Source organism: Bombus pyrosoma, linkage group LG7, assembly GCF_014825855.1.
Source record: "Bombus pyrosoma isolate SC7728 linkage group LG7, ASM1482585v1, whole genome shotgun sequence".
NCBI classification, from domain to species: Eukaryota; Metazoa; Arthropoda; class Insecta; order Hymenoptera; family Apidae; genus Bombus; species Bombus pyrosoma.
The window spans coordinates 12,362,658-12,386,434 of NC_057776.1; the positions used below are offsets into that span (position 1 = coordinate 12,362,658).

A 23,777-nucleotide genomic window follows, 5' to 3' on the forward strand; every position below is an offset into this window, starting at 1 on the left:
TGGGAGCAGATCGTGTGATATCGGTAAATGGAGCGTTTGTTTTGCCGTTTGATTTAAACGAATGATGTAACACACAGTAAACGCTTCAATATATTATACATATACACACGATAGGTAACATTTATACGTAACAAAATTTAGTAATATTTTTTACGAAGTCTATTTATCTACTTTCTCATATATAGCGGGTGGTGTTCTCGCGAGGACTAGAAAGTCATCAGAGAGGGAAATAAACGACGTTACGGCGAACACAGAGCATGCGCTCGGTAATATCTCAGTTGGATACAGCAAAATTTTCGTCGTTGTTGACCACTTCGCCGAAGGATCCAGCATCGCGAATGCCTCGAGGTACGTTAGGTTATGTGATACCGGTAATAATTCTATGAATTACGAGCTTAACCCGGGCTGACCTCTCATTTTCATCAAGCTTCCACTCGCAGGGAGCTGTGTCATCTCGACAGGGCGTGTAATGCAAAGGTAATGATAGCGATTTGGAAACGGACGTTCAGATGTATACATCCAGTTTGTTTCGTGAATTTTGTGGTCAGTGTTACTAGTGTTTCAAACAACATTAATACTCTACGATATAGATAATAAAGCGTTACGAAGTTTTCAATTTCCCTGTACATCTTCTCATAACGAAATATAGATAGAAAATTCGCTAAAACAATTCATTGCGATATTATAAACTCGAAGATTACACATTCGAATAAGCTGAATTTATTTCCTTTAAAAATTTTTCGCTCTGTTACGGAACAAACTTCCAACCACCCTAAAAATTCCTCATATATTTGCATATGTCACATCAAGTAGGATAATCCTTCCATTTTACAATTTATAACTTCAGTATACCAAACCAAACGTCGGCGATTGAATCGATCTCGAACTATTCTCATCTTTACATCAACCCCAAGACCACATAAGTTGACGATAAAGATCGATCAACACACGACAGAAATAGTATCCAAAGGGTATTAATGTAGGAAACGGAAATAGATTTGGTGTTCATTGGTAATCAGCGATACGGTCGATCAATCATCAACCTATGGAGGGGTGGCAGCCAATGGATAGTCATTAATTAAAAGCGGAATTCGCGCGAATGAACCGGCAATGAACACTTGACCGGTCGACTGGATTCGCGGAACATCGTCCCGATTGAAGTGGTCCTCCTTCCCCCGATTTCGGCGATGCAGCGAGATAGGTCGGCCAAGGGTGAACCTGGAAGGTAGTGTCGGCGAGGGGTTACCACGATCGGCCCCCTTTCGGCTTGCACCGATCCGAAAACCAGCCGGACAGCTCTGCAATTTCGATGCTAGCCCTGTAATTTGATCAATTAACGCTGTACGGCCCTGTTCGCTTGAGAGTGTGGCTAGCTGCTCCCCTGGTTCGTTCTACGTGGTCAGGGGATGCTGCGAGTTCCAGGTATCGAATGTGTTCAGGAAGTTTAATTATGGTCGCCGGTTGTGATCCAGTGTTACTTAGATGTCACTGAGAAATGTGAATTTTGAAAAACATACTTTGGATAACGTTAAAGATAGCTGTTTCGATTTATGGAAAAATGAAGGTTAGGTTTGATAGAAAGTAAAGATTTCTAGAAACAAAGGTAGTTATATATAGACCATATTTACTTACACGGTGTCGAGGCTGGATTCGATAGAAAATGAAGATTTCTAGAGTTAAGGGTGTAGGTTGTAGTTCGAGAGCTGCTTCGAAGACTACAAATTGGGTTTGGGTTGCGAGAGAGTTAAGAAGTGGGAGTTGATAATTTTGTTAGAAACGCTGAGAGGGAAAATTATAACGAATCAGTTTAAATTCACAGAATAAATGAATATTTAAAAGAGGTAATTTTATCGAAAAGTGTGTTCGCTTCTTAATAGCGTTCCTTTCGCCATTGTTAACGCTGTAATTTGCTTCTGGAGGAACAGTGAAAAGTAAAAATATGGCAAACGTATTTAAAAGGAAGTTCATTAAAAGCCTGAAACAGTCGTTGAACATTAGAGGTGGCGATTTTGGCAGGTTCGTTGGGAGCAACGCGCAAAGAAAAAATTAGCAAGATGAAAATTATTTTTACAGCGTGGAACGAGTGTAAAACAGAAACGCGCGGGCGCGCAAAGGTAAAAAATTAAGCGGGACAACTGGCGTTTCAGCGGAATATCTAGTTTAAAGGCCGAAAGCAACGCAGGCACAAATATGTGCGAATTTAATGGCAAAGGGATATGCGAATTCCCAATTAGCTACGTTAATTAACCGTCCATATCCGAGCGGCCGAGCCAAAAATGTTGCTTATTAACCTTGTCGAACTGACATTTTTTCGAAATTTCATTCCCTATGGAACGAGATCAAAATTAAATTTAAATAAAAGATTCAACGACGAAGATCCGAATTCTTTGTGAATGATAAGCGATTCATGAAACGGAGCGGCCATTAATTACGTCGGTATTCAAATTACGGAACGACATTCGCTCTTCGAAAATTCCATCGATCGATCATCGCTGAAACCGAAGGAGCGCGTCGCCGGCTCGGTTGAATACACAAATCTCGTAGTTAATAATCGATCGGCATAGCGTTAACTCGCCAGAATCCGAGGTAATTCACGAGATTTGTAATGTTCGGCTTTTCAAGCATTGTACACAGGCCGCGCATTACCGTCTCGTCGTTAGCAGGACGTACATGACGTCATTAGAACGAAGTGCTGCTTAACGGGTAGTTAACACATAATTACTGTGTACAACGCGCGCACGCGCGTTGCAGTGGTTTACTTATGACGTCGTCATGCACTCTGCTCGCGCGACCGCCCAAACTAGCGCCCCGATATCAATCTCTCTCTGTCTGTGGAACGTTGATTACGCGAATGATTTCCAACTCGAAATCGAATAACGCCGCAACAGCTAAGAGCACCTTCGTGTTGGAAGACTGAGATTCGCTTATACGAAATGATCATAACGAAAAGGTATCGCGCAGGTAAAAGTAAATTGTTAAATATTGGTAGCGAAGTCATTGCAAGATTAACTTAAGGGATTGGGAAACTTAGTAGGAAGTTGCTGGTAACTAAGAGAAAGATGAATCGTAATTGAGATATATTCGTGTTAATTAAGGTGTTTGGGTATAGCGACGTAGGCGGTCGCGACATTAAATTTAAACATGAAATTACATTTCGGAAACATATTGTTGGCCACCGGCATTACAAGCGAAACTCATTAAGTAGAACTTTTGGCAAAACCAAGGCAAACATTAGTAAAATGCTCGATTCTCCATCTGGATTAGAAGCAGTTATTAAGTGGAATTTCCTCGGCCGCGCGGGAAGTTCTGGAGGGTGAGAAACCACCATCGTGCAACGTTACGTTTCGAACACGAAATTCAAGAGTTATTCAGTTAATCGCGGCAGTTGCAAAATTCTGAAATTGCGGCTCTCCGCTCGTTTCCGTTCCGTTCAACGAGGATACGAGTATTTACTTGCCACAAGAATTAATTGTTTGTGCAATTTAGCCATTCACATCGACAATACCGAATGACGATCTCTCTACGAGGAACGGAAAAAAAACCGGCCGGTAGAGAGAAGAGAAGAAACAATAGCAACGTTAAATTCGAAAGTGCATTTCGCGGAAGGATCGTCACGATGTTGAAGTCTATCTAAAAGCTGGTTTCACGCATTGCTGCAACGTTCAATATGTATCCGGCGTAGACGGATTCGCAGATTTTCGTGTCCCCCTTTTCTAAGTAAATTTACGTTCGAAGCGGAAAGATAGCAATAATTTAATATTTTCGCACGACTATTTGAGCATGATAATTGGTTGCACCGAAGTGTCTGTGTGTGAGAGCCGAACACTGTAGGACGAGTAACATGATTTCAAGCAGACCGAAATGCTCACGACCTCGAGCATGAAAACGATTTCAAATTCTGTCGAATTTTTTGTGTCAATTTAATTCGGTAGTTAAGGTGATTGAACTATGATGGTATTAAGGATTGCTGCTCCGCGCTTGCAACTTCTCTTTGCAATACATTTTCGGAATATCTATTTTCGCAAATTGAACCATAATAGCTAATCTCGTAGTAATTAACTTCAACCCTCGAAGCGCAAGCTATATAAATAAGTTTATTTAACCGACACTTGCTTCTCCGTTTAAATGTTAAGCAACACTTTACGTTCGTCGAAGAAGCCATGCTATTAAACATAAAACGTTTCGCCAGTCTTGCAATTCGTTTTATCCCCCAGCCGCCAGCAAATTTCTCTAATTATACCGAGCGGTTTATTACCATTTTTTGCATCATTTTTTCCCATGAAAACTGCAAAAACGCTTTAACCAAGAAAACAGAATCGTAGATTACCAGGGAAAAATAGTCTCTACATCTTCGAGTTGTCTTCAGCGAAATTTGTAACGACCAACAACATCCGCAAAGAGTGCCAGATTGGAGAGGAACGAAAGCGCTCCTTTTTGATATCCAGCGACACGTGAAATTCCTACGATAACTTCCCGTTTGTTTTCGCCAGCGATGCAAGGAACGATCAAACGCGGGGAAAAGTAAAAAGCAACAAAGCTCGTCGGCTTAGATTGATTTCTGCACACATGGAACAGTCTGTATCTTAGCTGTTGCTCCGAAAACGGTAGTTTGCGCCTTTATTTGCCAGCTGCATTCCGTTTGAACGAGTGTATACGAGTGTTAGGTTCTCAACAGAGGAAACACGCTCGTCTATGTGGAAAAACGTGTAAAAGAAATGGCGAGAGAAAAGCGACGAAAGGAGACGGAGACGAAAAAGCAGACGAAGAAGACTAGGATGAAAGAGTAGAAGGGGACGAAGTCTGGAAATCTTTGGGAAGAAATCGAAATTGCAGGTTTTCGTCGAAACGCTGGACTGGTAAGACGTGACCGAATTGCCAGAATAAGGGACGGCGCGTGTTTCAGCATCAAGATAAATAGGATATTCCGGATAAATGCTTACCTACGTGCTTTCAAATGGTATCGAGTGTTCTCTACCAGCCGACCAGGTACTCTTCCGCGACGTTTCAGGAATTTCCCTACAAAGCCTTCCGAGGGTGACACACCTTCTCCTGGTGCTGGCGTATCCCTGGTTGCGGCCGCTGCACAAGACCGGCATTACTCAGGCGACATACCGTGAGCTAAATGAACCGAATAATTGCAGCTACCGGCTAGGGCTCGCAGAGCTCGTGAATCTCTTTTGCTTTTCGTCGTTCTCCTTTATACCCTTCCGGCAGTGATTATGCCTTGGTTCAACGATCGAAACTCTGCACGAATCCTCGGAATTTGTAATTTTAATTTTAATTCTAACATTTTTCTTGTAGTCTTCTTTCTTATTTGTGGCATTGGGGATCTTATGATTTTAAAAGATTATTCGTAAGCAACGCGTTGAATCATCCGCGACTCCGTGGAAAAAAAAAGAGGACAACTAAAGTTCTATCGTTTATCATCCGACGGAGGCTGGATCGAATTTTTCTCGAAAACCCTTTCGGGAGCGGACGGACTCTTGACCAGAATCGAGTAACCTTCCCTGTCACAATGCCAAAGTCACTAATGTCCCTGTGCAAAAAATCGCGTCACGCCCATTCTCGATCCCTCAACGTCGTTGTCAAGCCGCTGTCAATTGCATGTTCGACGGAACGGCAATTTTCGAACGAGACTCGATCATCGTTCAGGATGTAAATAAAACGCAGGAATAATGAAGAATTATAGGGACGATGGCGGACAAATGTTTTCCACCGCCGTTACGACTCTTTACGCAGTCAGATTTCCACGAACGACTATTTGTTACTTTACTGCGTGTTTCGCGTATCGAACCGGTTTTAAAATAGGTGAAGATTATATATGGTCTTCAGATGTCAACGTTTTTGAATGATTTTAAATACTTGAAATAAAAGTCTGATTATTTGAAAAATTTCACAGCACTTTCAACGAAACTAGTCGACGATTCTCGGAGCGAGGGGCACGAATTTTATCAAGCGACCGACGTAAATATCGATAAAAGTTCCATCGACCCGATAGAAAGGCATTTTCAGCGAGGTAAAAAGCTTCTCCCGTGAGAGAAATCGAGATAGTGCGAGAGGTAGAACGAGACGGGACGAGAGCGGGGAGAAGTCGTGGAACCTAATTGCTTGATCGACAGGAACGTCGTTCGTATCTGGACGGAGGAAAATTTCTCCTCGATCCTTCAATGTCGTCGTCAACGTCGCGTCAACAGCACTCCATTACGAGGCCCGCGATGACGACAATGTTGGTGTTCTCCCCCTTTCGATCGATCTACCCGCTCTGGAACGGTGCACTTTTAGCGTCTGCGTCTCTCCGGTTGACGGGTAAATATGGGTGCAACTTAAATTCGGCGGGTTATCGACCACGCGCGAATAAAATCCTGCAACCAACGTTCAATCGTCTAACTTTTTACGACTATTTCCTTGCTCCTCGTTCTTTTCAATTTTTCTTCTTTCTTTCGCCTCTTTTGTTCTCACAAGCACCTGTAAGCAAGAAAGTGTAAAAAGTTCGTTTAACAACTTAGCGAGTAGGTATCTGGTCGCGGCTGTCGCGCAATTTCCAACGGAAGAGACACGTCTGGTGGCGGGCGACGCTTAAAAGAATGTAAAAACCGGTATGAACGCTTTAAAAAATTAAACGGGAACTGCTTCCATTTTCTTCCGTTGCTGTTCCGTTGCCGGACGAGATTTCAATTATGAACGCGTTATCTGCCGGCGGAGCGCGGGGGGAAAGTTTTCCCATTAAAAGGAGCGCGCGACGATCGAAACGGATTACACGAGCATTAGCACGGAATCTCGCGGCTCATTTTATGCTCCACCGACGAATGGAAAGTTTGTACGTGACGCGGCCACGGGCCCTGTCATTGAATTTGTTCTCCGTTTCGTTGTTCGCTTTGATAACCCTTTGTGATAAGACATTTACTATCACCCTACTATTTGAAGTATAATACCCTTCTATTTTCCAGAACAATCCTAAGACTAACTTCAAACTAACATTTCGAAGATCGCAATGCTTATGGTATTTCTTCAATTCGATTCAAGTAAAAATCTAATGAACATCACAGTGTTCGTTATCCAAGAGTATCGTTCGAATAATTACGAGTGAATTAATTCGTAAAAACAGTAAAAATTCATCCTTGAATAGGTTAGATACAGTTCCACATTCGCCTATTTCCTATTCTCCAATATCATCGACACTCACTGCTCTTCTATCTTTTCTCGCCTAGTTTCCCAATAAAAATAAGCATTTGGTAGAAAAGACAGAGATCAGCTAGCTGCTCGTCCCGTTGCTCGATCAGGATCTCGCGGCGGGGATATTTGCAATTTAGATACGGCCACGTACAGTGCAGGCGACACGACGGATTCGTCGCATCCAACGACGACTACGACGGGGTGAACGAGGACCAGGAGGAGGGAAGCGGCTGGGAGACAAATGTTTCGGAGGGGGTTGTTGGTTGGTTGCTTGCTCGCAGGCGTCGCGATGTTAAATAATCGCGTCGCCGGCACGTTTTCGCGTAACGAGGACGTTTATCAGGATCCAGCAACCGGGAACTGATTTACAAATAGGCCCCGAGAGGCGGCGCCCCGTCCTTCGTTCGCCCTCTTGCTCCTTTCGCCCTGGCAGAGACGAATCAGGCTGAATTTTCGCGCTGCTGCCTCGCTGGAGGACGCTTTCCGGTACTCGAGTGCCGTCGCGAAACTCGACGAACCGACCCCTCCACCCCCGATGAAACTTTCGTCCCTTGGCCTCGTGAACACCTCCGTAATACGTATTCTGATGACACGGCGGAGAGGTCGCGAGTGCACGCTCTCAAACAGCCGGGATCTCGTCTTGGTTTAAATTGAAATTAAAACTGTACGAACTTTTTTGACGATGATTAGCAGAGTTTAAGATAGAGATAAGAATTGGCAGAAGCAATGAGAATGCGGAGTACGGTGAAACGGAATTCGACTATCCTCGTTTTAGGGAAAACTCTGACATAAAATTGAAACGAAATATTGTACAGATCGAAAACGATTCTCTCGTACAATATTTTCTTCAGGCTTGTGGATTTTTTTTTTAACGATACAGAAAAATAATCGAATTAAGAACGATGCAAAGGACATGACGAGATTAATCGTGCAATGACACAAATCGTATTATAAATTCCAGACTGTAAATCGTTCTATCCATCGAAAACATTGATCTACGCCACCGAATAGCGAGGTTAGAAAACAGAACGTCTACTCCGCATTAGCAAAGACAAACAGTCGCCCCGCGCAAGTTTCTCGATCTCCCTCTTTATTTACATTTGAAACACCAGGAATTCCCAACCGACAGCGCGAACCGACATTTAAATATCCGCACTCGCCGATGTTTCGAATCGTTCTCGAATCGTCGTTAACCGGTTCTCCAGAGTGGGGAAAATGTATGCGCAGACGTAAACACTGGACGGCCGGTCGATCGAAGGAAACGAATTCGAAAGCAACCCGAAGTGGCCCGTAATCCCTGTTCCAGGCGCTGCAGTACGACGGACGACCGCAGCCAAGAAGAATAACATTAATTCGCGGGAATTTATATTCCGTTGGTATCTTGGAGGACGAGCGAAGTGGATGCCGCTGTCTTTTTCTTGGCACTGCGACGGAGAGTTAGCCTAAGACGCCTTTCTCCCTTCCCTCCTCGTTTTCCCGTCGGTGGCGTCGTTACATAGCCCTCGCCAGGTTTTTCTTCCCCTGGGAAATCATTTTCATTTAAGATCGGCTACGACAACGCCTCGCGACCGAGTCGAACGCGAACTCTAGAATAAATTATTTCCTCGGCCTTCTTTTCTATCCCGTTTCGCCCATCAGTCCGCGCTGGTCTATCCACTTCGTGCTCGTTTTCCTCCTCTAGCGCAGCATGTTTTGCAAACGTCTTCAACGGCGAAGAAAAATACCCAGAGGAGAGGCTTTCCGGACGGTGGTTCGCTTTCAGCATCAACCTTACAAACACCGATGCCGTGGCACCAAAGAAACGACCTGCCTTCCTTTGAACGGCACGCTTCAACCCTCCTACCTCTGCTGAAACCCTCATGGACGATGTTGTGAAGTAATTATTGCGTAAAACGCGCGGCTAAGTGATCCGTTTGATCGTGGTAAAGCGAATATCAAGATATTCCAAGTATCTGTCGAAGACTCTCTGTTATTCTATTAAATCATAGAAAAAGATTTCTTCCGTTGGAATACGTCCGTTTCCTTTTTATTCACTAGCGCGTCCCTTTCTGTTTGGATTGTGTAATTTATTAAACAAGTATCAAGGAAATTTCTCAATACCTTCTAATATAAACAAAGTTTCATCGATCCTACAAAATACTCTACCTCTTGCTTCGGTAAAAAAAACGTTTCACAATACGTACGTACGTACGTTGCCCGTAGCAGTCACTCGACACCGAAACGTAGCAGGTTCTAGTGAAAAAATCAACCAATGCGCGGATGAAACTGTCGTTCCCGGTCGGTAAAATCGTTTCGCTTTAACGAAGTCACGCACAAAGCTCGTCGCGTGCCACGGTCCGCGAAGAATCGAAAAATACATTCGTTCTCGCGTGAAAACGGACAAAAAACACCGACTGACAGGGGAGACGAGAGTGACGCCGGGTCGGGCTACGGATCGTACGGTTTACGAAACGAATATCGCGAGACCATGACATCGCGAGCCTTTGCAGAATGGCCAGCCGGCGTGAAAAACGCGACTGCCGTCGTATTAGCGGCGCGCTGCACGCTGCGCCGGCTGCAATGGAACCAGCATTTGCGACAAATTCGAATTCCAAACGTTCAGCTATTGTCTGACGGAATGGAGGCGACCGGTTAGGGTCACTCGCTCCGCGAGCATCCACGAGCGCCACTTTCGAGTACGCTACGATCATTGTTGTCTCCTCTTTTCAGCCTGAACGTTCCTTTGTGCTGGTTTCCCGTGGGAGATCCACTAGAATCTAAAGTTAGGGTAGGCTTTCGAACCGGTGTTTGATTAAGGTATTTTTTGAACTTTCAAAGAGGCGTTTTGTTTGGGGGGAAGTCTCTGCGACGAGCAAATTTCCCCGTGTTTGACAATAATGCTCACAGCTGTCGCTGAAGTGTTTCTCCGTGTATGGTGAAGTATTTTTGCAGGTTTGAAGAATGGATAGGTGTAGCCGCGAAGTTTATGTCATGCTGAAGGAAGCAGGAAATGGAAAATGCAAGGTGAGCTTGAAGTGGAGTCCATATGTTACCATACGGAAGAAAAACATTTCGAAGGTGTAGCGGGTATTTTACTGCCGTGCACCTTTTACCTGGATTATTTTTTCACGATTTTAGAAACAAAAACCCACTGCTGTGTGCCTTCATCCGGTAGAAAAACATTTTACTCGTATAATGTTTCTCTTTTAGGTAGGAACATACTTCCCGCAAGAACTGCTTTATCATATTTTTAAGGAGGACGAAAGATCATATAGTGCGCGATCGTTGAGGTTTCTAAAAAGCGGTTGTGTATGCGGGATACGAAGCAGTATCGTATTGAATCGATAACATCGCATGTGACACGAAAATGATAAAAGGGTTATCGTCAAGACATCCCCCAAAACATAGAACACGAAAAAGCATTGCATGTGATGTCTATTCTGTACCTAGTCTGTGATTCGGGTAATGATCCGCTATTCCCTGTAGAATATGCGATTTCCCCGCTCGCATTATCGACAAATCGTCGCGGTCGAGGCTATGGGAGTAACAGAACGACCATAAAGCTTCATGGTGTAACGCGAACCGAAGCGGAATAGCTATGATGTAAATCTATACATAGCTTCTGTTCCTCCCCCTCAACGTACGATTTTCCAATTTTTCTTATTGGCTCGTTCTTAAGCGTGCGGACGATGCAAGGGAAACGTGATGGATTCTTTGTATAAAATATTTGATTGTTGCTTCGCCATTTACAACGATTCCATCTAGGTGCTGACTTACGAGCTATATCTTTTGTCTGTATTGTAATTTTGACTCGATTATTGTTCTATGGTATGGGTCACTCGGAAGACTCGAAAGAAATTGATCCGCTTGCCTAACAACGTTCCTATCGAAAATTGGATAAATATAGCATGTTGTAATGACCTAAGATTCGCTAAACGTGCGAAGTTCGCTGCTTTTCGTTCAGCCAATCGTCAAGTGGACGCTGCATGGACACTATTTAATCGCTCGGACAGATCTCGCGTCAATGTTTTTTCCAACGCCAGCGCCACAAGGCGAAAGCAATTTTCCCACTTGTTTTCTCTTTTTTGAACGCGACATAGGGACTAACAGAATGAAAAAAGATAGAGGACTAGGGAGAGAGAGGGACAAAACGGAGCCTCGTTGTCGAAACGAAGCCGAGTGTACTCGAACGCGATCGAATTCACGGACGTGCGAACCTCTATTAACGGAATTGAGGCAAATGATGTCAATCCGTCCTGGTGCCGGCCATTAAACGTAATTTTTATCGATGCACCCCGTAATGATGGATATCGGACCGCCGAATCTACCGTCGAATTGGACGAATTAACGGTTAAATCGTCAAGCGCTTTTCAATCGGGCCACTGATTCGCCGTCGTTCCTGATTGCCATTTGCCCGAATACCAAATACGAGCCATTTTTGGTATTGTAATGAGGTTGCATGTTGTCGTATGCGCGTGGCCAGCCTGTTGCGTGAAAGAACGCGAAACGCGGCTTAATTATATACGATTAAACGCCGACTGTACTACCAAGCCAGCTAACCAGGTCGCTGCAAAAACGATTTGACGTACTAACGAGTGTGTTTTATTTCCTTTCGATGGTACTGCAGGTTCAAAAACGACAATGTCTCCGCGGGCGATTGTAAATTTCTTCCTATGGAAAATCGAACGACTGTAGATTGGGTGGATGTGAATAATAATCGGCAATCAATTTGTTAGGTTTATATACAGAAGGAAAAGAAAAATATTACGTAGGAATTGTGATATACAGTTCTGCGATCACTATGAGAGCTCCTAAAGATAGTATAAAGAAATAAAAATCATTTTCGTTAACATTCAAGAGGATTCAGTATTCGATGAACGTCTTAAAGATCTCAAACTTTCTAGGATCTTGACGACTCACATCGACTTTTAATCCTTAGTGACTTTGGAATTCATAACAGTGGATTGTACGAGTCCAGGCTCATGTATATCTATGATGTAATACTCGTGAATATTATACTACCCATATCAGCCTAAAGCATTCCAAAGTCATCTCATGTCATATCTTGCGATTCAGAAAATTGTTCACATTGGATCCCACGAGTCCTGTACTACCTACATAGTTCCTTCCAAGCTCGATATCTACTATATTGGATTCGCCGGATACGGAATCGTTCGTATCGACTAACGCGACTTGAGAAACGCTGGTATCAACTCCCACGAGTGTAGCGTCTTCTGTTCTACATCGAGCTTCACTGTACTTGATATCGTCCAATTCGATCAGACATCGGAAGACCTGTGAGTCTGGTTAATTCCAGCAATGCTTCGCTTATTAAACCAGTAATCTGACAAGAAACCTGCGTCTCTATAAAAAGTTATAATACACATGTTGCATCGTGTTTGATATACAAAGTCCGCTAATCGCATAATATGCAAAAACGTAAGATCGGTGACGAAGAGATGGATAGATTCTTGCCGGAGGGAAGTTTAATTAGCTCATTACTCTTCGATTACCGAGTACTCAGCATCCCTCGAACCAGAATCCGACTACGAAAGGAACCCTAAGAATTCAGGTTAACATTGGTTAGAGCGGAAGACAAACATCGCGATGATGATAACTGTACACCAGAAGGAGATGTCTGGCGAGGTCGTTAAACCGAAACGAGTCGTTAATGAGCGAGAAGCGTCGGAATGAAAGAAGACGAACAACTGAAAGACATTTATCTCGCGTCACGCTCACCCCTCGACGAGATAGGTGTCGCGAAAAAGACGGTACACGCATCTTCCCTTTTTCATCCCCTATCTATTTCTCCCTTTTGCCTTTCCCTTCTCTCTGTGTTCTTCTCTTTCATTTTCATTATTACATTTCCGATATTAATCCTACAGTTGACTACGCAAAATCCCGTAAGATCCACGTTCCCTGTATTCGTTTTCCTTTCAGGAAGGCGAACGTCTTCATCATTCCTTTATTCCTCGCGCGCATCTCGCTGTCAGATACACGCCTTTAATCATCGACCGTGGAAGGAAAAGAAAGCGGCGGAAAGGTGGTTCCTTTGTCTCTGGCGATTTAGCCTCGGACCACTCTTATATAATTACGTCTTTTTCCAACGAGAATAATTCGATTGATCGGCCGAGCCGATTCCCTTTTTCTCTCCCCGGCGGTCGTACATCTCTCTGGCGCCTCCGTTTCCTCTCGATTCATTTACCTTCGTTAATATTTGCTGTCCGGGAATTACGATCTCCCTCGGTCAAAACCCCGCTTCTTTTTCCACCGCCTGATTAAGCTACTAGATCGGCGAAATTTTTATTGCCGCATTTCAATCGTAACTGCGAGCGATTATTGGTTAAGTGAATCTGCAAAGAGAATCTGTTTCGTTGCGACGATCTTCATATTTCGAAGTCTTTCGACCGCGTTACATATAGTTTAATTGTCCGGACGTTTGATTATCCTAACAATCCATTCCTTCGTTTTCCGTTTCATGTTACGCTACATGATTTTATCGATTCTTTTCCTCCTACTTCTCATGTTTTCCTCCTGCGATCTCATATACGAAGACTGCTAATAAAGCTTTCTTTACCCGCGTGTCATACACCGAACAAAAATTCCTCGTCCCGGACGGGTCACCCATCCTAATCGAAACGAGGGAGTCACGTGTGTTCGAGAAACTAATAACAACCACGAAGCTTCGCCACACGGAGACCGAGCAAAACCACGAGCACTTATTTCGTCCCCGAAGAAACGGGGACGCAAAAGAAACTGTAGATAAAAGAGGGTAAGGGTAGAAACGAAGTCAAAGAAAGACAAACCACTCGACCGTGACGACTCGAAAGTTCGGACTCTGGGAGAGCAACGGGACTCTGGAACGAAACTAATCGAAGAGCACGACGAGGAAACCTCTCATCCCGACCCGAGGACCGCCTCTATTGACTTAGCAAAGTTTGGATTGCCGTGCGGATAAGACGTGCGGCAGAGTCAGCAGGCAAACCGCGAAAGCTTCTGTGAAGCTCCTCCCGTCGCGTCGTCTCGTGAACGGCTCGTGTATACCAAAACTTCCGGTACGCGCTGAGAGCCTAAGCGGGTGGCAAGTTGCGACGACTGACGACCCCCGGCTAACCCGCCGTCGTTAATACCCTGCTAGCGGACCACCGGAAATTTATCTGCGACCTTGCGACGCGGAAAGCCGACCGCTTTTGTCCCGTCGGCCGGTTCTCCGGCTTCCTAGAAAATTTTCCGTCTAGGACAGGGAGATGCTTCTACCCGATCTCTACTCCCATGCAGGTTAACAGGTTTATTCGCTGCGATCACTCGACCAATTCGACGTACACGTTTGGAGATAGAAGAAGTTGGAAAACGGAAACGAGTATATTTTCTTTTTATTTTAAAATAGATCGTGTTGTACAGAAATTTTTACTCATTTCACGAATAGAATGTTATGACGAAGATTCGTTATGGTGACTCAATTCATTTGGATGGTAAAAGGATTGGAAGATGAGAAGGTTTAGAAAAAAGATATATGTGAAAATCTTTCCTTCAAGTAGAACACGTTGCACAACGCTTTTCCGCTATTTCACAAATATAATATTATAATGAAGATTCGTCATGATAATTCAGTCGATTTGACGTATGCATCTTTGAAGATAGAGGAATATACCTGTATAAGTAGAAGATTCCTTCTAAGTAGAATACGTTTCACAAGAATTCTTGCCTGTCTCTCAAGTAGAATAATAAAGTACATTACAAAGGAGTTTTCCTGAATCCACGGAGTTTCTCCAAACACAATTACGATCCTTACAAAAGCTTACGCGACGCGTCTATTTTTTCTTTAGTCACAAAGACGAAGATAAAAAAAAGACACAACGTCTGTGCAACACATTGCGGAATCTTTTTTATTCAGGCGATGGTTCGAACGCAAAGTGCAGTAAACGACGATGAATAAAACCTTCGAAATAATAAGGACAGCCATTCCTGACGCAGCCACGCATATCACGGGTCAAGCATAAATGAAAAACGGCTTCTGCATGTGATTAATGCGAGACACCGTGAATCAAAGGTCTCATAATGACCTTGTGTCTTAGAGAAACGTTCCGTCCGCATTAACGACGCGTTCTTTGAAGCTCGTCGCGACGTATTTTTATATTTCTACGTGTATTGCCATAAAACATATTACAGTCTCGTTTGATACACATGCGTTTAAATGACTTTTGCTAGATGTCTGATCCCTTTCACTGAAACACGCTTTGAGCGAATAAAATCATATTTTACCAGCGCAACAATGCTACGATTTTATAGATGCATTTATATATCTGTCACGTTAATTAATACTCTTATACTGTTATATAACATAATATACTATATGATATAATAAAACTGAATATTATTTCGAAAATACAGAAACGATGTATATACGTATGAAACGCGAACACGCGACTACGAAGTTGAACATATTGAAGCAGAGTTCGTCAAGATAACGCGTCACTCGCCAAAAGCAAACGTGAATGACAGCGATGCAAAAAATAAAGTTCTTTCGTGAATGTGAAGTGATAAGCAGAGGATTAAATAAAATTTGCAACGGTTTGCATATAATTCGATTCACCAAAATCGTGACACGAAAGCGTCTATCTACTTTGCAACAAACTTTTAAACGTCGCTCGGAACTTCAGGCGCCTTTTGACTTAAAGAAACCTTACTTGGCAATGAAGATATTCAGGAACACAGAAAACCTGACACAATTTTACTCTTTTCTACCCCGCGATCGTTACCAACTCGTACAATTTGCCATGGTAACCACTTCTCTAAAGTGTATACGTGGATTTGTTCCAAAGGTCAAATTTCCGACTTTTCCAGGTCAAATTGATTCATCGTAAAAATAGAACCGCATAGATCACGCACGACGTAATTAGTCTAGATGCGAATGACGGCTCGATTGGCTAATAAAGGGTGCGATATAACACGATTTTCATCGTCGAAACGAAGCCTAATGGTCGAGCGCTCGTAGGGGTGTATCCGCGTCGCTCTCGCGATAATGGCCGTAATGACGACGATAACGACACACACACTCACACACACAGAGGTCACGCGTAGCACCCGTAAACATATACATACATGGTTGAATGCAGAGACTGACACGACTGCACGATATCATTTAAGTTGCGACTCGTGTCGTTACGGGGCGGGCACTTCCCGTAACAATGATTTCGACGGCACAGAGTGGCTCTCTTAAGTGCACCCGATGGAGCCTGTCAGATGATGTCGTTAACTACGTTATTTCGTTGTCATTCGGATACCTGCGAACCGATTCTCTCAAGTGAGAACGACGGAGTCACCGGTCTCGAAACGTTTGCCCTGGTAATGAGGACATATTCGCCCGTACTACGGCTGCTCGTTCCAGGTGTCGATAAAGGGAAACGGTATTTTTCACCGTGATTACGATGTCGAGTCGAGCAGAACGGTGGTAGGTGCAGGTATCAAGATCGTAGCATTTCGTCCGATGGGTTCTACGATCTCGTAATTCGCGATGTATAACGTCTATTAGTATATATCCATGATTCGGTTAGTCCTTTCTACATCGATGCGATATTTGTCGAAAGAAAATTTAAAGGGATTTTCGTAGCTGGTTCCACAAGGGTATTAAGAATCGAAGGTCGATACTGTCTATAGAATTCTTCCTATTCGTAAGTCTACGAATAAAGGTACATAAGGATAATTTCTCTGTATATACTTTACCCTGTGAAGAATTTTATGTAACTAAATAAAAAAAATCATTTCACCCCATAAAGCTGTCGTGCGTCGAACGTACGCAGATCGAACATGATCCTCAGGGCATAAACAACAAAAAAACTGATCCACCCCAACGGAAGTCGAGGCGACACAGGTACAGTTCGCAGAGAGGTTCGTCGATCACGATCGGTAAGCCGATTAAACATTCATGGATTTGTCGTAAAAAAAAATCCGGCGAACACGCGGCATGCATGTGTACGGGAACGCGGGAGAAAGTAAGAGCTGGACAAGGGGGGTGGGCGCTCGCGCAACGCTCATACGGAATATTTATTATTGCTGCAGACTGGCGATAGTAAAACATGACGTTTCAATTTGAAACGTCGCTGTAAAAGCGCGCGGCCGTAATATCTTTTCAATTTTACCGGGGCCACGTTGCGTCCCGTTCCAGGCCGATATTAGCCTGTAACATTTATTTTGAAGTAATACTTTTCCGAGGGCAATTTATCGAGTATTTCCCGTCGATTCGACGACCGATACGTCGACAGTTTCGTCCCAGCCTCGCGTTCTGCAACGCTTACACACGAACGCGTTTCGTTCGCTTTGTCTACCCTCGACTCTCTCTCTCTCTCTCTCTCTCTCTCTCTATCTTTCTCTCTCTATCTTTCTCTCTCTCTCTCCCTCTCGTGGCATATAGTTTGGCGAAGTATAATTAAAGCGACGGTCAGATCGAACGAGGAATGCGACCGTCCCCGAGCATTACAACGGTTAGCAATTTCCATTTATTTATGTTGCTTGTAAATACGAGTCGCACGAACTGGCGAACGGGCCAACGTTACCCATGCGTGATACGTCGCCGCAACCAGCACGGCCAATTGTTAGCGTTTCCACGATCCCGAAATCGAGATCGATTATTTACGCGTGCAGATTTCTATCCCGGCTCGATTTCCCGCGCGATCGGCGCCCCGACACACTTCGCCGACCGATGATTTACTGCTACTCACTGACGATAAGCCACCCCTCTCGCGATCGCTCGTACATGGCTTGTTTTAAACTGTGTACCGATTGGCAGCGTGTGGAACTTGGTTTCGTTTCAACTTTTTGTATATCGTTATGTACTTCGACCTAAATACTGCGAGCAATCTCTGCCTGTTAATAAATAATTACGAAACAATTTCAGTAAATTTTCGACCACCACCTCGTGTTAATTTGATCCATGTCATATCGAAATGTCTCGATAATCCTATATATCTTTTTGGCCATAAACAGCGCAATTCTCCGTTGGCTGTTTAAATCGAGCCACGCGTATGTACATAAATCCGTGTGTACGCAGGACAAACAGTTTCGCCGAAAAACGAGGAGAGCAGCAGCTACGGGGGTGGTGGATGAAGAGAAGGAGAGGATGCGAATGGAACAAGACGCATGGACCCTCGTCTCTGAAGGCTGGAATATTCCAAAGGACGGTACGTCCAAACGGCTTACCGGATTATCCGATAATCCCATTACAGCGAGGTCATAAAACCATGGAGCTTCAGCTCGAAGCTCGAAAAAGAGCTGTTCGTAAACGGAAGGAAAATAAATAATAAGCCTGGAACCGCCGTTGAATTGACGTGCTTGGTTGCACGAAGGGATAAAGACTCCGTGAACTAATGCCAGACCGGTGCTAAGCGACAAGAATCGCGATTCTCGCTGTAAATTGAGGATAACGCAAGCAGACGGTTGGTGAAGAAGGGATTGGTAAAGTCGAGCGCAAGGAGGGCACGAGGGTGGTACGGAAGAAAAAGCACAGGCGCGAGAAATGGCGCGCTGGATAAGAACGACGGACATTTCTCACGTTCGGCGCTCATGAATCATGGAAGAGTAATCCTCGCAAATAGCTGTCGTCTAAGAATTTCACTAAACCTCCACTGCCGCGACCACTTCGACATATGACGGATATTACCTCGCGTAATCGTCGCGACGAGAACTGGTCGAGTGTTCGTTGGAGCTGACTGATTCATTTTGAATAAGTTTGATGTTTGGACGTATTGGTTTTAGCATTTTGCGGTTGCTCGAATAGAATTGTTTCGACGGTTTTAATAATTTCCAGGATTTCGTAAATTTTATTGCTCGATGTATACAGAGATCGTAGTATAAAAATTTGTTCAGTGTAAAATTAAAGTATTGATTCATTGGAAGGTGCGTGCGCTTTTTGGGAGTTGCTTTTGTAATGAGGTTTCAAAACTATGTATTTTTAAATATACTCCAATAGCTGTGTCATCTCGCAATGTCATTTTATTTGCAAATTATTTATATTTTATTTGAAGTTATATGTTATATGCATTCGCATTGATGCAATAACGGAATCACATAATGAATGAGTTATGCCATTTTATTTTGGATCTCCTCATTCATAAAGAAAAACTCTATGAAACTTGACATCCAAACGAATCGCCATTTCCAAGATTGAAATCCGTCTGGCGTCAGTATGAGAACAGGGTCATTAAGATGAATTTCCGCAGGAGGGGATCAAGAATTGGTTTTCGGGGCGGCAAATGTTACCAAGACAGCTGATAAATGGTAGATAAACGTTTCTTTTTAATGACAGCCACGGTTCGCACCTGGAAAGGATTTCACCGGCTGCTCCTTCTCGCCCGTTCGTCAAAAAGAAGGATAGCCGTTCATGGAAGTTTTTCCTTGCAAATGCAAGATAAATAACGCTTATCTTTCTCGCGGGTTAGACTTACCTCCATCTCGCCCCTCTCACCCCACAAACTTCTTCCATCGTTCGAACGTACCAACCAAGATAACCAAGAGAAATCCTAAGGAATTTTCAATGTGGCTCGTAGCACGTTGAATTTATCGATAGAATTCGAGGCAGAGCTGCCGTCCATCCGCACCATGCAGAAGAAAATCGGAGCAACGATACGCTCGACGCACCTGCAATCCCTGTGGAGTTCGTTAACGCACGATTATGGCCTGTTGGCCACTATTTTTCATTCCCATCCTGCTGAAAATACGTATTTCCGGGATTTTATGCACGATACGCAAACAACAAGAAGAAACAATAAAAGTACATATATATTTGAGATTGAATAATATCATACAACGGATGTTTGATCGAGCTCTGATCAAACTCTGATTGAGCTGCTGTCCATTTGAATCAGCAAATAATAAAAATCTTCTAAAGCCTTCTACCTTTCGATGCAAAAATATAACAAAGTTGATATCAAATGGAATATTTTAAAAATTAGTCAATTTTTCCAACATCACCAAACTATAATAGATACGTGAGTCACAGAGGGATAAATGCGATTAAATTGGTGAACAGCGTATAGGGAAGAAGGGAAATTTCGCGTCTGGAGGTTAAAGCTTGAGGAAGGGGTGCAGGGTTGCACGTAGCGGGGGAAAATGTCGGTGGAAGATCCAAAGGGGGTGATCCCAGGGACGGTAAGATAACGCGGTTGGTTTAAACCGTATTACCTAAGCCGGTCGGTGAGCGGAATACGCGGTCTGGCCACCTGCATCTGCACCATACTACCCTCTGCATGCGCGTGTTGCATTAAGGGTGTATCGTATGCCGCATAAAGATGGGAAACACGCGCCTTCGGGGCGTCATGCAGTCTCGATTAAAAAGAACGAGAATAAGGGAAGAAAGAGGAAAGATGTTTCTTAAGCTTAGTCACCGGCAAGCCGCGGGCAACTTATTCACGAAATATTTCTATTCATTCTGCCAGCAACCATCCGCTGTCTGTATATGGCAATTACCAGACTGGTCTCCTAAGATTTTTTATGACGGATACGAAAGTATCTCGAATGAAAATTGGGACGTTGCTTCGAGCTTTGATTTTTTTCCAGACTTTTCTGGCCTTTTATTCGGAATAGAACGAAGAGTTTCGATGTACAGGTACCTCGGAACCCAAAGTGACTAATTCCACATTTTATCAATTTCTTAACTTCACATACCACGTATGTTCGTATAGTTGCAGTATTCAGATATTTAACACCGTGAAATTCTCGAGCACTTCTGACGTTATAAACACTCCTATAATTTGGTTTCAAGGAATGCTGTTAATTTTTAATTAAGTTAGACCCTATAACTACGAACTATAAACTTAAACAGATAGGAGTGAAATCAAAAAATTGTAGCTACGAATATCGTCGATAAAAATCTCGAAGATGGATATTCTCCTCCCATAGAAGCGACTACAGTTTACACATGAACGTTCATTTCGTCACAGCACAGTCTGATAGGTCAATAGAAGGAGCTTCGAGCTTGAATCGAGCCGTTAGGAAGGTAGAGCACACGTTTCGTTCGGTCGCATCACGTGCACGTTCGAGTTAGCACCGCGAACCACTTCAAATCTGACACCACATTGACGCACGTACGCCACTGGCTAAAGTGTGCATGTTTGCACTGGCAGTGTTCCGCTAACGAACCTATCGTTGCGGCTTCAGCCAACCGTTTCTGAACCCTTTTCGTAAATCTGTTCGCTCTGTCTGAACCTACACTTCATCTCCGCAGCCTCTAACATCGGTTATTCCTCGCTTCGCGTCTTTTTGATCCATGCTCATAACCAAATCCAATCTGGTGAACTTACGCACGAATCAGAATCATTCGTGGTTCAACCGAATATTTGCGACGACATACATAATCTACGCGAATAATCTGACGGTATCGAAACACTTCTACTGGATAAACGATATTTGGTTTGGCGCGATGCATTACACATGAAATATCCGCAACACGAAAAGGTAAATAAATAATGCTGTGCCAATACCAACGTTATAATTGATAAGTAATACGATATTAATACTTCGATCCTGTTAATTAAAATAAATTATAAACGCAATGTTATACTCAGATTAAAAAAAGAATGAATTAAAAGCTATCATTGCTTGATAGTTATTCGTATGGTATTTAGTCTCTTCCAGGGTTTCTTAATTACGATGTAACGTATCAATTGCTCGCGTAAACCTTCAAAAAAGGAAGAGAACAGAGAGTAGACGAATTTGAAATAACCCCCGAGCTATTCCCTTTAACTTCGTCCTTTCATCTTCTTTCATCACATTCTAACCACATGACAGTGTCCACATGAATGAGACAGAGGCAATGCTAGCCGCAAATCGCGTGGTGTATCCTTGCAACTGCACGAAATTCTTAGACGTGCGAGTGGTGAATGAGGTCGGTGCGCCACAGCAAAGCCACCGAATGCAACGGCTCGTTCCGTCGATGCGGTTCATGGAAAGGGTGGAACGAGGTGCACGAGAGATAGGGAGGAACGGGTCGGGGGAGGAGCAGAGACACGGTGGAGTAGTAACGTAACGCTAATCCAATTTGCTATGGCGCTGCACTTTGCGCGGGCACCATTTTCAAAGAGGGACACGCGGCAGAAATTGGGCTGAACGCGACGAGGAAATACCGTCTCTACGTGACCGTAAATAGCAAATAATAGCGGATGACCTATCCGATCCAATGCGAATAAATGATTTTTCGTTCATAAATAAATATAGCATCGAATCGTTGTAAATAATGCGAAAAAAACAAATAGGATTTTTGTTTGAAAGACAAAGTTAGTTCATCGAGGTCAGTCGGTATTTTCTGTTTTATATCTATTGAGCAATTTTTTTTTCTAAATCAACTTAGCCGCCTATCTATTCAACCTTGAAACATTCCTGAAACCGATTTACGTTGCAAAAACTGTTCGCTTCTGTGAACCCCGAAACGCGTTGCCTAACGAAATAGAGTCAGTTTGTAATGGCCGATGCGTTACAGGAGAGCCGATATCGATCGTTAACAAAATATACCCAATATCAACACCGATGACACAGCAAACTTTCCCAAAAAATACATATATGTATAAAGGAGAAGAAAAATTGACTACACAAATGGAGTTGAAAGGGAGAGAAATATATGCGATCGCGTTTCAGTTTTGCGATTTATTTAGCGAGTTTGACCTCGAACCGTGTATATTCGCTTATAAACTGACAATACACCGAGCAGTTAAGAAACGGTAAACTCGCGTTGGTTAATTAGCCGGAGAGTTTCAACAGGGTTGCTTGGAATCCGCTTCGAGATTTGTTCGAATACGAGAACACGACGGTGAAACGCGGTCAAACAACAGTTAGCATAGAGGAAGGGCGAACGTTGCCTGTCAGAAACAGTTACGAACGCATTTAAGGGACTTAAATCGGGATGTCTGTCCTCGGGACGAGCGGCTGGTTCTTGCAAATTGAGGAATTCATGGAATCCACGGCAACTTCCGACCCGGTAATACAGAATCTAAACTAAACCGATCTCAGAATAAATCCGAACGAATCGTATTTAAACGAACGAGCAATTAATTTTAGTTTGCCAACTTCGTTTGCATTCTCGATTACGATTTCTGAAGTCGAGTGCAATTATCGATGCAAACTTGCCGCGAAAAATCGACTTGCCCTTATCTCCATATCGCTGGTTCGTCGTATTTCGAAGAAACGTTTGAAAATACTCCCAAGTCAAGAGGGAAGACGAATATAATTTTTGGAATAAGTAAACGACGATAAATGAAATATTAGCTGAATCATTGATGATATTTACGATCTAAATATTCTTCGACATTTATTTATTATTAAACAAACTGTAAACACTGTAAACTACATAGAATCCTTTTGGCAGTGAAATCGTCAGTAGTCGTTTCCGAGTATTCAGAGTGCAAAGTGCAGGAAGAGTGTGCGGAGTTTCTAGAGAGCCCTGGTTTAGAGTTTGATAACGTACACTATTTAAAGTTTACGGGGTATATTCCAGTTATTAAGCAACAAATCCAGTTATCGTTAAGTTAAAGAATCTCCTCGCGTGCGAGAGTATACTCAGTGTTTCATCGCGAGTAATACAATATTGAGCGTTAAAACGAGAAGCACAGACAACAAGAGAAACTATTTTACGTTGGATA

General features: G+C 43.3%; 1 protein-coding gene across 5 annotated transcripts in view; it reads right to left on the minus strand.

The window, feature by feature from the left end:
- Window positions 1-67: 67 nt before the first annotated feature.
- Window positions 68-23,777, minus strand: part of LOC122569590 (farnesol dehydrogenase-like) — a 30,383-nt gene continuing 6,673 nt past the window's right edge. The window contains exons 7-8 of one of the 5 annotated variants that reach the window (XR_006317520.1): window positions 4,941-5,079; window positions 68-1,318 (exon numbers count right to left, since the gene is read on the minus strand). Coding sequence is in view for 2 of the 5 variants with exons in the window: in XM_043730835.1 (XP_043586770.1) it covers window positions 6,376-6,465 (90 nt within the window). In the remaining 3 variants the exon portion in view is untranslated. The other 4 variants (XM_043730840.1, XM_043730835.1, XM_043730837.1 and 1 more) reach the window with 4 other exon arrangements.